Genomic DNA, 14,059 nt, shown 5'->3' with positions numbered 1-14,059 from the left:
CAAAATACAAAATATCTGGTCTTATTAAGTAAAAATAATGAGGTTGAAAAATACAACTTTGCTTTTATATACTAGCAATTAACAATTTGAATTTAAAATAAAAAATGCAATACCATTATGTTAGCACCAAAGACTTAGGTATAAACCTACCAAATATGTGCAAGATCAATGTGAAGAAACTACAAAACTTTGGTGAAAGAAATCAAAGAATATCTAAATAAATAGATATCCTATATTCACAGATAGGAAGATGTATTATTGTTAAGATGTCAAATCTGCTCAAAGCAACTTATAAATTCAATGCAATCCCAATCAAAATCCCACCAAGTTATTTTATAGATATATACAAACTCTAAAGTTTATGTGGACAGCAAAAAACACAGAATAGCCAACACAATACTGAAGAAGAACACAATTAGAGGAAAGATACGATCTGATTTCAAGACTTACTCTAAAGCTACAGCTAAGTCAAGACAGCGTGATATTGGCCAACAAATCAACAAATAGATCAGTGGAACAGAATAGCGATCCCAGAAACAAATGCACACTGAAAGTCAACTCATCTTTGAAAAAGGAACAAAGACATTCAATGGAGAAAAGATAGCCTCTCCAAGAAATACTGCTGGAGTCATTGGTATCCACAGAAAATAATAAGAATAATAATCTAACTAAAGACCTCGCACCTTTCACAAAAACTAACTCAGTATGGATTATAGATTTGAATGAAATATGCAAGGCTATAAAACCACTAGAGGATAACAAAGGAGAGAATCTAGGGGACTTTGGGTTTCTCAATGACTTTTTAGATATGACACCAAAAGTAAAATCACGAAAGAAATAAAGTGAACATTTAAAACTTCTCTGCAAAAGATACTGTTAAGAGTTGGAAAAGACAAGGCACAGAATGGGGAAAAAAAATAATTGCAAAACACATACTTGACAAAGGATTTGCACCTAAAATGTATCAGGAACTCTTAAAACTCAACCCACTTAAAAATGAGCCAAAGGTCGATCAGACACTTCTCCAAAGAAGATATAAAGATAACAAAAAAAATTAAAAAAAATAATAAAGATAACAAACAAGCATATGAAAAGAAGTTCACCATTATATGGCATCAAGGAATTGCAAATTAAAACAACGAGACAGCACTAACATTAGTATGACTACAATCCAAAAAACTGATGATGCAAAATGCTAGTGCTGTTTGTAGGAATGCAAAATGGTACAGCCATTTTGGAAGATGTTTTGGAAGTTTCTTGTAAAATTGAACATACTTTTGTCATACAATATAGCAATTATGTTCCTAGGTATATAACCAATTGAGTTGATGACTTACCTTCACACAAAAACTTGCACAAGAATGTTTATAATAATTTTATTCATAGTTGTCAAAAATTAGAAGCAGGATGTTCCTCAAAAGCTGAATGGATTAAAAAAAAAGACTTTGGTACCTCCATATCATGGAATATTATTCAGCAATAAAACAGTATGAGCTATGTAGCCAGGAAAAGTCACAGAGAAATCTTACATGCACTTTGCTAAGTTAAAGAAGTCAGTCTGAAAAGGCTGCATGAGCATGATAACAACCATATGATGTTCTGGAAAGGGAAACGATGGAGACAGTAAAAAGATCAGTGGTTGCTAGGAATTTGGAAGGATTGAATAGGTAAAACAGAAGATTTTTAGGATAGTGAAACTTTTCTGTATGAATTGTGTATACAAGACATTATGCATTTGTCAAAAATCCATAGAATTATACAACACAAAGAGTAAAGCTTCGTAAAAAACATTGAGTAGTAATAATGTATTGATATTGGTTCATCAATTTTAACAAATGGATCACACTAAAGAAGGATGTTAATAATAAGGAAAAGTGGATAGGGAGGCAGGAACTCTCTGTAATATTTGGTCTATTTTTTCTCTAAATCTAAAATTGTTCTAAAAAAATAAAGTATATTAATTTTTTAACTCAACCCAGGAATCCTCCTTTACATGGATCCAATCTGGTATTTTTCTAAATAAAATTTTTCTAAGTTTACTGCATTCAAGTCTCACTTCTCTGCAAGATTTTCCTTAGTTTTATATTTCCTAGGTCATTTTTGTCAGAATTGAGGGGTGGGGTAGTGAGAATTCAGACATATGTCCTCAAGCTGCCATCTGTTCTCCAAATGGTATCCCATATGTTGTTGATGTGTAGAATTTTCATTGTTGACATTTATGAATTGACTATAATTGTACTTTGATTTCCTTCTTGACTCAAGTTAATTACAAGAGTGTTTAAATTTCCAAGTGGTATTTAAAAAAAATAACATGATACTAATTTCAGCTTTTATTGCTTGTTGTTTTAAATATGCAAATTATATATGTTGCATAATTTTTGAAATCTATTGAGAGATTTTTTTTCCTTGGTAGTTTAGTTTATGACCAGTTTTTAAATGCTGCCTAGGTATTTTACAATAATGTGTATTATTTTTAAAGTGTGTTTACTTTTTCCTATCTATATATTATTGTGCTTCATCCTGTGTAAATCTTTGAATATCTCAGTTATATGTATTTAGTATTATGTTACTTGTTACATATAAGTTTTTAATATTCTATCAGCATTTTATATTGTATCTTTTATCAATAAAAAGAATCTCTTCATCTTATGTGGTGCAATTTGCCTTGAATTTAATTTTTCTAATAGTAGTATTTAATAAATGCCTTTTTCTGATTTTAGCTGTTTGGTATGCCTTTGGCTATCACTGTATTTTTAAACTTTGATAATTATTTTGTTTTAGAGGTTTGTTTTCCACATAATATGCAGTTAGATTTTGGGAAAGGTTTTGTACATAGATTTTGTTTTAGTCAAGGAGCTTAAGCCATTTATATTTATTGAGACAAATAGTGTTTGGTGCACATTAAGTCACTTCGTTTTAATCATTCTGGTTACCTTTTCCCTATTTGCATGTTTTTTCTTTTCTGTTTGGTTATTAATTGAGGTAAACTGAAAAAATGCCCCCCGAAATCCAAATCCTAATTCCTGAAATTTATGTATATTACCTTATATGGCAAAAAGATATTTTAGAGATGTAATTAAGTTAAAGATCTTGAAATGGAGAGATTAATCTGGATTATCTTAATGAATCTAATTGTAATCATATGTATCCTTTATAAAAGGGAGGCAGAGGAAGATTTGACAGACAAGAAGAGGCATTGTAACCATAGACCCGAGGTGGGATTGGTGTGACCATAAACAAACCTGGTAGTCACCTGAAGCTGAAAGAAAAAAGGGGAAGAATCTGACCCAGAGCTTGTGGAGGGAGGGTGGCCTTGCCAACACTTTGATTTTGACCTAGTATAACTGATTTTGGACTTCTGGTCTTTAGAAATGTAACAGCGTAAATTTATGTTGGTTTAAACTACAACATTTGCAGTAATTGGTTATAATAACCATAAGAAACTAATAAGTAATTTTTCTCCATTTTTGTTTTACTACAATAGCTTATCTCTAATTTTTAAATTTAATGTGTCTCTATCAAAGTAAAAAGCAAAAGGGATGACTAAAATGTCCAAATGACAATATATGACATGATTTCTTTCTTTATACTCCCTCCTCTCACTCAACTCCCAAGATTTTTCCTTGGAATGTTTCCTAACTATATTCATAGTTATTTTGTAAACATGTTGTGGGATTTTTTTGGACACATCGCTTACCATAGCTGTTATTACTCAATCCTGTCTCTCTTCTAGAGTTCTTAATTTTGAAACAATGCTCAATCAGCACAAATATTCCTCAGGGAAGATTTTTCAGGAGATTATGTGATGTTACACTTTCTTATACATCTAAGAAAATTATTCTGTGCCTTGGCACAGAAATGATATTTACAAAATTCTTGGATCATAATTTTCCTTTCAAAACTCTGAACATGTTTTTATGCTGTTTTCTGGCATTTTATTTTGGTAAAAAAGAGGCATGACAATTTGAAATGCTTTCCTTTTATGTAACCTTTAATTTTTTTTTTTACCCTGCCTAGATGTTTGAAGACCCTTGAAATTAACTACTGTTTTTTACTGTATCTCAAAACGCATCTCTTTTTGTTAATGTTTCCTGCTCTTCCAGGCACTCTTTTTTGTGAACTTTCCTCTTGCTTCAAATTTTGAACTTGTGTCGGCCACCTCACTCAACACAGCCAAAATGGTCAAGGTTCTTAAGACCTTCTTACTATGACATTCCACCCTATAGAGTTCTGCCCTTAGGAGCTTTCTTTCCCATCCTCCTTGAATGCCCCCTCCTGAGCTGTTTGTGGCCAGCTATAACAATTTTGAATACTTGAATCATACATAGAAATCCTAGTTTTCTCTAGGAAAATGGTTGTCTAATTTTGGGAGATTAAACTTGGACATCATTCTTCTCTCCATCCACGTAGCACCTTTTAGCAAGAGGAGAATCTCTTCTTATATCCCTCAGGAGAGCTTTCAATCTCTAATCAACCCTCAGAACCTCCTCCCTATGACATCTTCCACAACATTAGTTCTGGGATGTATTTGTGGTACTATTCTAGAAATAAAAATAATAAAGAACAACAATATAGTTGATTATTATTTGTCTGAGTGAGGGAAAGAACAATAAGGTATAAATTCCGACAAAAGTTATTACCAAAGTCATGGTATTTCTATTTCATTTTAAAAGATATTCAGACACTCACCTTTAGACTTTTGTCTTTGATTTATTCTTCCCTGCTCTGAAATTGACCCAAAGTTTACAAAAAAGAGATATAGCTGGACACTTGGTAGAAATGAGGCTCAAAATTACCTGAAATTTTTCCACCTTGATCATTCTTTCAGAGATATTTCATTTAATTACATTTTGATTATGCTCTTCACACAAGAGATGTTAACCTCTTATATCCCAATTTTCTTCTCTGCAAACTCTACAAATAACACTGTACTTAAGATAATTAAAGGGCCTGTGTAAGGTTAATAGATGAGGTAGGAAGGAGGAAGAGGGGACCCAAGGACTGATCCGTAATGAACAGCTCTGCTAGAGAAGTGGAGGAGGAAGTGAGCTCTGAGACTGTCAACGCAGATGATGATAATGATTCAAAAAAACACATGGGCTCCTGGAAACCAGGTCTCTCCCATTGTCTCTCAACAACTCACACTGATAAAAGGCAAATGAACATTTCTTTCTAATTACTCTGGAATGTCAGTTGTAGAAGGGAAAATTAGTTTAGCTTTAAAAGTCAGTTATGAACAAATGTACATGCAAATGTCAAGAGAGACTGACCCTGAGGTGTGGAGTCCCCAAGAAGCCAAGTGAATGAGTGAGAAGAGTGAGGTTAGAAGCTTTCTCACTGGTCACCACTAGCAATGACAAGTCCAGCTCCAAGAACAGCAATCTGCTTCTAGACATAAGGAGTCAGTCATTTCTCTCCATAGCCCAAACTTCATCCCTCCCTAGGTTCAATTCATAGGGTTATAAATAGCACCAAACACTCCTCTTTCCATTATGTGCATTCTCTCACTTCTATGAAGTCACGTACCTTCTCTTGCTTCTGTCTTCAGGTTGTGCTGCTCTATGCCTCTACCTATGTGCTGGTGTCCCTCAGCATAGACAGATACCATGCCATCGTCTATCCCATGAAGTTCCTGCAAGGAGGTAAGGTGGCTCAATCAAGTGCTATCCTTAAGAAATCATCCTTGGGAGAGGGTAGGGTTGTCTTCACTAATATTATCCTCTTAGTAATGGTTTTCTTCCTCCCAATTTCTTCTTCTCTACTGTCTTTCTATTTCATGGGTCTGATTGTCAAAAAGATGTAGAAAGCGAAGCAGGATGCCTGGGAAAATGTTGATGGTTCCTATGAATGGTCAAAACTACCAGGGAAGGTAGTTTGCTGGGCCCACTTTGTAGCCATTTACCTTGACCCTAATGCCTCTGGTTTTTTTCCTTTAGAGCTGTGTTGACACATATACCCCTCTCAAGAAATGAATACTCCCACTTCAACTTGCTCATTTTCCAGAAACAAGCACCTTGCCCTCCTTACTCCCAAACCACAGAGATAATTGGAAAGATGTTTTTAATTGATACTAATATTGGAAACAAGGAAAATTCTCCTTGATCCAATCATAGTGAAGAATCCCCGGGAGAAGGAAGCAGATGGGTCAGAGGAAAGGCTGAAACCACACAGCTCACAATACCCACAAACAATGCTACAGTGATATGGGTGAAGCATTAAGAGTACTTCCTAAATAGATCATGTAAAAACCTAGAACAAGAAGGACTCGAGGAAACCAGCAGGGTAATCTCTGGAGCACAAGGAGGAAGGCCCATCACTACATATTTTCTTTCCCCACTGTGCTCCCCCTTCTCAGAGGGGCAGCAGAGATGGAGGTCTCTTCTTCTTAGTAGTGGAGGTGGTGGATTTGAAAAGAAAGTGTGGGGTTCCAAGAAACAATGACTCTTTGGAGGGATGGTGGGTACCTAGTCCCAAGACTACCTGTCCATTACTCTACCCATGGGCAGAGCCCACATCCTCCATGACCCCTGAAAGCAAGTAGGAACCCAGTGTTTAGTGACCTGTACCACACTCTCCCAAGCAGCCTGGGAAAACTTATAAAATGAAGAACTAATATGAAATCTTGACTACAAAGGTGAGATACAATCAAATATCACAGAAAATGCGACAAAAGCCAAACTGTGGAAAATAGGTAATACTTCATAACACCATTCTGCAGCATTTACAACTAAGAAGGAAAATTAACAGAACAAGTAGAACTTTAGAATAAGTAGAATTAATGTCATCAGATACTATTGAATATATCAGACAAGAGTGGCACAGATCCTTTGAATGGCAAGTTACCAATATCGAATTAAAATATAAAATGTTCAGCCCTTTGACATAGAAATTCTACTTCTTGGTATCTTCTCTGAGCAAACACCCACATACATGCATGTATGAACATGTGTTGTTTATTGTAGCATGCCTTAGAATAGCAGAAACTCCTCCAATGGAGGAATGTAGAAGTTTCAGTAGCTTAAATTTATTGATTGTATACTAGATGCCATTCATGATTATAAGTTCTTTAAGCATGTTAAATACTCTAATTCTGACAACATCTCTGTGAGATAGGTCCTTTTATTATCTGAATCTTACGGCTTGCACAATTACAGTTCAGAGAGTTAAAGCAACTTGTCCAAGATCACACAGCTAGTAGGTGCAGGGGCAAAATTTAAACCCAAGATGGTCTGGCAGTAGCTCAGGTATCTTTGCCTACTGCATATCCTGCCTCTCACTGAGGAGGTGAGAGAGCCATGGACAGTACAAAAAAAAAAAAAAGTAATAAATAATTGCTTGCAAGGAAACATACCAACTAGTCCTCACTTCTGGAGATGGGAGGATTTGGACTAGCCCTAGTGACCACAGGGACTTACATACAAGAAGGTATACTGATGTGTTGTGTGCAATTAAAACTAGTTTAAAAATAGAATTTACACCTGTTTTTCAGCCTTTTCTAGGGTTGTTTTTGTCTGTTTTGGGGTGTGTGTGTGTGTGTGTGTGTGTGTGTGAAGGTATGTGACTAGCACCAAGTTTTCTGGGCATTTCCATTGTCCCAGTGATTATGATAAAGAAGGAAACAAGGAGTGGGATAAAGGGAAATGGGAGAGACATATTATGATCTATGCAAAAGTGTGATATACTGATTTATTCATCTATTTATTTATGCCCAGCAGGCTCCACGAAAGAGTCAGTGGAGGCATTCAAAAAAATGCATATACCAGAGTATTTCCAGCTGCAAAAATATGAGTGAAGGGAAATTAAGTAGAAGGAAACATGTGAGGGGTATCCTGAGACATTTGTCAGGGATAGAGGTTTAGGGAACCAATAGCCAGAAGGTATATATGGTCAGTTACCCATCTCATCATATTCATTAGGTAAAAATAAATAAAATAAAATAAAATAAATAAAATAAAATAAAAAACTCTTTAGCTAATGGCAAATATGGCTAGTTCTAGGAGACACTGCAATATTATGAACAGTGTCCTAAATTACAGAAAAGGCAGCAATGAATATTACAGTGTTCTTTTAAAGATGGAAAGCAATTTATTTCCTCACTACAAAATTAATAGAGGTCTGGTGTGGGGTACTTGGGAAATAATCATCTCCAATACCTCCGGGGAAAGACAAAAACTTGGAAATAGACATTAGCCATTTCCCTTCCTCTCTGCCCAATCCCACTGAAGTCATGGAGGAAAGAGAAATAAACGAGATGAGCAGCTGGATGGGAGCCAAGGAAAGAAGCCATCCAAACACCAGAACTTCAAGGAATTCCCAGCACACATGGAACAGATGAAGCATGGACACCACATCCCCCAGGAAGCCTGTGTGGTGGTATAGGAGTTTAGTGGCCAGGTGATAGGTGAGAACAGGGAGCTCTATGCTAGGGTCACCTGGTGCTACAGCTCATGGAATTTAAGGGCATCCATGAGGGGCAGAGCTAAGGGTTTATGTGACTGAACAAGGAGAAGGCCACAGAAAGAAATTCCCCACTGGGCAACGCAGCTTCTTCCTGGAGAAGGGCTCAGGTGGTAACCACACAAGTCACTAGTGGCCCAGCAGACACAAGTGATGGCAACTAAACCAAAGGAAGAAAAGGGGAAGGAGAGACCACATCTTCCTGATATTTTACTGCTTTTTACCAAAGTGGTAGTTTCCTCAGCTAGCAACTCCACAGAAGTTGGCATTTTAAGGCCCCGTAGGATAAATAGATATGAAGATAATTAGGAAAACCTCTCTTAATAATGGGAAATATTTAGTGTGAGATATTAAAGCATAATATAGAACTTTGATAATTTAAGCAATATGATACTGAAACTTGAATAATGTACGTGAAGCAGATGGCATATCCAATCAATAGAAAAGAACAAATGACTCAGTCTAGGGTGTTAGTATAGTTGTCTAGCCATTTAAAAAATATTGGAAAAAAATATTGGACTGCCATTTGTCACAGCCAATTACAAAGTAAATGCCACTTGGATTGAAAAAGTAAACATTTTAAACTTGAAAGGGAATGGGGATGGGTAAAACTTTTTTATTTTTGGTGAAGGAAAGCTCTTTCTAGGAATAATACCAAAAGCATAATTAATAAGGGAAATAAATGTAGTTTACATCAAAATTTAAAAACCCTTCATACAAATAATAAACATTGTACACATGCTTACACAGAATGACAAATAGAAAATCCTTCTTCTAAAGAAGTCTGGCAAAGAGATAACAGCATACCAATTGAAAAAGAGGACAAAGAACATGAACAGTATTAAGAAGCAATGAAAAATGAATGAACGATACATAGAAATGCTCTTTTGACCACTAACCGAAGAGCTGCAATATTAGACATTTGGATGTGAAATCTTACTGCTGATATAACAAGAGTAAGAGAAAGAATTCTCTCAGTATTGGGAGAGTATAAGGAAATAGGCATGTCTAAGCACTTCCGGTGGGAGCAGAGGTTGTAGACACTTTTGGAAGAAATTTAATAACATTTGTCAAATCTGTTTCTAAGAGTTTATCCTAAGGGAATAGCACTGTAAAGAGATACATATAAATTATTCATAATAAAATAATTGGAAATTTTTAAATACTTTATAATAGGCTATCAATAAAATGGGAATTTAGTGTAACCATGGAAAAAATTTTTTATCAGTGCTTTTCAAATTACACTTCACACTCTGACCCAGGAGGACTTATTTTTGTAGACCTGCTCCAGGACAGGTATGGAAGCTTCTGGCTGTCACCTGGCCTCAAGGTGAGCTATCTAGGCATCCTGTACTGGACTCAATGTAAAATTATATTTGATGAAAAGCTTTTACTGCCTGAAAGTCTGGATGCCACTTGTATAGATGCAGACATGAAAAGATACCATAAAATTTTTTTTTACAAAGACTTCCTTGACATAAAAGATGGAGATGATTTTTTTTTTCAGAGAAAAAGTCAGGTTGAAAACCAGCATGTATATTATGTTCTAATTTTTATCTGTGTAATCTATATATTTCGTATGAATGCATCATCAAAATTGGGGCTGGCTAGTTCTGCATGGGGCCCCTATGGACTTCTCCCCTTCTTTTTGCTTATATTTCTCTGCTAGTATTTCTGTAATTATCATGTGTAACTTTTATTATTAAAAACAAAGAAGGGGGGATCCCTGGGTGGCTTCAGTGGTGTGGTACCTGCCTTTGGCCCAGAGCGTAATCCTGGAGTCCTGGGATCGAGTCCCAAGTCGGGCTCCCGGCATGGAGCCTGCTTCTCCCTCTGCCTGTGTCTCTGCCTCTCTCTCTCTCTATCATGAATAAATAAATAAATCTTTAAAAAAATAAATAAATATAAGACAAAGAAGGTATACATGATGCATGAAAGGGAGAGCGCTAAGACAGAAGTACAGACTTGGGCAAGAACAAATGGAACAGGAAGTCTGCCTTTCTACAGGTGGGAGACACAGGCCATTTTGGAGATAATAGGAGGTGACCCACCTAATACTCAAGCTGCATTTCCTCTGTTCTGTCCCTGAGTATTGAGCCCTGAGCAGTCAGTCATCATGGCAGATGGGCTCAGCAGGCCAGAAGGCCAATAGTCTTGCCACCACTGTTGTTTGCTGGTCACACACCTGACTGCGGAAAGACCTGAGACTGGGGATCTTCCAGGACAGCCCAGCAGCAGTATGCGAAAAGTAATTCCAGCCATCTGCCCTATGTGTGCTTTGAGGAAACATTTTTCGTACCCTGGTAGAATTAATTCCGAAGCACTGTTTCATATTCTTTTAATCTGATTTTTTCCATGCCCATGCCCTTCCAAAGGTGAATGCATTGTTAACCCATCCAGTGGAATATGAGTGGAGCCCAGGAGCTGAAGATCACCCTTAAAAGTCTGTAGGCTGTAGGACTTACAGAAGGAGAGAAACTTTGTATTTTAACCAATGAAAGAACGAGACCATGCAGGAGGGGTTACTAATGCTGCCAAGGCCTGTAGAAACCCAATAGGCATCATGTCCCTCTGGTCAAGAAGAAAATTCCTCCAGCCATATATATCACTTGCTCCCTTAAGGCCATCCTGCCCTGTGTTTGTTTCTGCAACCAAACTCCCACTGCTTCCTTCCCATCCCATACTATCCTCCATTCCTTCAGGAAACCACTCCCTTACATCTTCAGTAACATCACAGTAGGTTCCCTCTGCCTCTCGAGACCCCTGGTTCTCCTAATGTCTCTGAAGAGGATGCTTCTCAGCCTTCCTTCTGGGAACTTTAGGGCCTGGGGCTGGTAGAGACATTTTCTTATTTCCCTGAACCCTTCTAATCCACTTCTCCTCCATTATTGCCTGGACACTGATCTGTTCCTTTGACACTTACGCTACCAAACTAGATTACGTTCTACAATGTTCCCTGTCTGACCACCCGGCCATGCCTCTCAACCAGTGAAGATGTGGACCTGTTCTTTGTCTCTCACTTACCTTCCATACTGTCCCCATCTTGAGTGACTCTGGTGTCTACATGAACAAACCATCCAACTTCTCTTTCCTTTGAGCAGAAAAGCAAGCCAAGGTCCTCGTCATGATTGCCTGGAGCCTATCTTTCCTCTTCTCCATTCCCACCCTCATCATATTTGGGAAAAGGAAACTCCCCAACGGCGAAGTTCAGTGCTGGGCACTATGGCCCGATGATTCCTACTGGACCCCGTACATGACCATTGTGGCCTTCCTGGTGTACTTCATCCCTCTGACAATCATCAGGTAAGAGGCCAGCAGGCCAGACCCACACAGAAACTTTCCTGATTCGCCAGCTCCTGCTCTCCTCTCCTACAGGTCATTCATTGTTCTTATGTCCTTGAAGGAAGGGGCCAGACCACAAGATTTCATGTAAAGCTACTATGTGTTAAGCCCAACTTCTCCAAAGTAGAGTAAAGAGGAGGGAACTGATATTTTCTGAGTATGTATTATGGAGCAGGCATTTTGCTCAGTGGCTAACAATTATACCATTAACCACATTTTAGCTCTATGAAACCACTACTGTTGCCCCTGTTTTCTGTAAGGTAAACCTCGGGTTCAGAGATGCTAAGTAACCTGCCCAACATCACACACAGGATTTAAACACGGGTCTTTCTGAATTCATACCCTCTTCTTTCTCCTAGTGCATGTAGTCTTTCAAATGTAAGACATAGTACCAGTTTCGGAGATCTTCTATTATAATTGAAAAGATAGGCAAAACTGAGAATAAAAGGCATTACACACACAGAAAATTATGCTAGGAAGTGTGTGCAGTGAGGTCAGGTAATGGCAGGGGACACTTCTTGGAAGCGACTGTTGAAGGAGGGAAGAATTCAGATAGGAGAATGGAAAGGTGGGAAGGGAGCAGGTGTCCTGGTGACTGGGGGTCAGAGGAAGTATGGCAACAGGGAAAGGACAGGCAGGCAATGTCAGTGGATAGGAAAGAAGTTGGTAGTTAGCTCTTTCTGGTGGGGTGAGCCTCGATTATAAAGGCCTTAACAGCCAAGCCATAGGATCTCCCTTTGCCCTGCGGCCAATGGTGGCCACAGATGGTCTTCCAGCAGAGAAAACCACAACTGCCTGGAAAGGCAGGGGCCCACTTGTCATGCGGCAGGATCACCTCTGACTGTGACTCTGCGTGGGTGGATGGGATGGGGGATTGAGGGACACACCGGCATGTCAAGGGCTTGCACGGCCAAGCTGATCCTGCATCTTTTGAGTGCCCTCAAGCCGGCCATGGTGTGTCCCATAATTTGTCCTGGATGAAGGAAGATCAGCCTTTGGTTTCAGAGAGCATAAATAATACTGTGATAGAAATCTTTGTACTTAAATTTATTCATGAGTCTCTGATTATTCCTTCAGAATTCATTCTACTGGAATTGCTAGATCAAAGATGATGCTCATTTTAAAACTTTTGATGCATATTCATAAACTGCCCTCCAGAAAAGGTGTATTCCTGCCAACAGCAAAAAAAAAAAAAAAAAAAAAGAGCCCTGAGTTTTCTTCTCCTGACCCAGTGGAAGGCGGTATCATTTCTTTATTAAATCTTTGCCAAACATAGGCGTTTCAAAAAATATCTCATTGTTTTAATATGCATGTCTTGGATTAAGTGTTAAGGGTATTAAATACTTTTCAAGTTTTTTTTTTCCCCTGACACAATGGGAATCCCATGTTCCTGCTCTTTGCTCAGCTTTAGTCTCATAAAACACCATAGCTGGAAAAAAGTTATCCATCACGTAGTCCAGCCGCTGAATTTTTCACAAAAGTAGGCTTAGGGTTAAAAGAAGCAAAATGACTTGCTCTCCATCAGAGGTGGAGCTGGGCCAGAGAGGGATCCCACAGCCAGCCCAGCAGCCTTGCTGAGATGGGAGATTGTCAGTCATCTCTGCTGAATTGACAAATTGACGTCTGCATTATATCAACGTACTGCCTCCTCACCACCAAGTTAAATTTGGGAGGAATCCTAAAGGAAAGATGAAGGTTATTTAGACAACCAGTCAAAGGGAAGTTGCAGCATCATTGGAAGGGGCATGTGGGGAGGAGGGCGGCTAGTGGCAAGGGGTGAGCATCTGGGAGGAAGTGGCTCCTGACGTCCATCACAGGCAACCGACGCATCGATTTCAGTGGGCAGCGTCTGTCCTTGTTCTCTCCTGATTGATTTTTCCATCAGCCTGTGAAATCAGTCCAAACCCTTGCTCAGCAGGGTGAATAGAGTTTGTGAACCACATGGCTCCCAATGTGCTGTCTGGCCAGATCCATCATGTGACTCTTTGCCTGTCCATATTTCTTCCCCCATTAATTCAAGCTGCTTCTTCCCATTAGGACCTCTCAGACTTGCCTACAACCCACCTTGGGTGTTCTCATAGTGCCCTTGGGAAAAGCAAAGTATAATATGATGATGAAAGGGATGATTTCAAAAGCGAGTTGCACTCAGCCTTCATCGAAGTACAGCCTCCTTGACTCCTGCCCAGTGCTCCTTGCTCCCAGCTGTGGTAGAATGAGGAAGATTCAGTGACCTCCTCCCGACCACAAGCTTCCCTGAAGT

General features: G+C 38.5%; 1 protein-coding gene across 2 annotated transcripts in view; it reads left to right on the top strand.

Annotated features, from left to right (window-relative positions):
* The window catches only part of NPSR1 (neuropeptide S receptor 1), a 145,240-nt gene that overhangs the window by 100,109 nt on the left and 31,072 nt on the right, over window positions 1–14,059 (top strand). Inside the window, exons 4-5 of one of the 2 annotated variants that reach the window (XM_072783514.1) lie at window positions 5,549–5,642; window positions 11,559–11,760. In XM_072783514.1, the coding sequence (XP_072639615.1) occupies window positions 5,549–5,642; window positions 11,559–11,760 (296 nt within the window). The remainder of the gene's footprint in view (window positions 1–5,548; window positions 5,643–11,558; window positions 11,761–14,059) is intronic. The other variant, XM_072783515.1, reaches the window with a different exon arrangement.

This window comes from Canis lupus, chromosome 18 (genome assembly GCF_048164855.1).
Source record: "Canis lupus baileyi chromosome 18, mCanLup2.hap1, whole genome shotgun sequence".
Lineage (NCBI taxonomy): Eukaryota > Metazoa > Chordata > Mammalia > Carnivora > Canidae > Canis > Canis lupus.
Note: the sequence above shows the minus strand (reverse complement) of the source record. Positions and strands in the feature narration are given on the sequence as shown.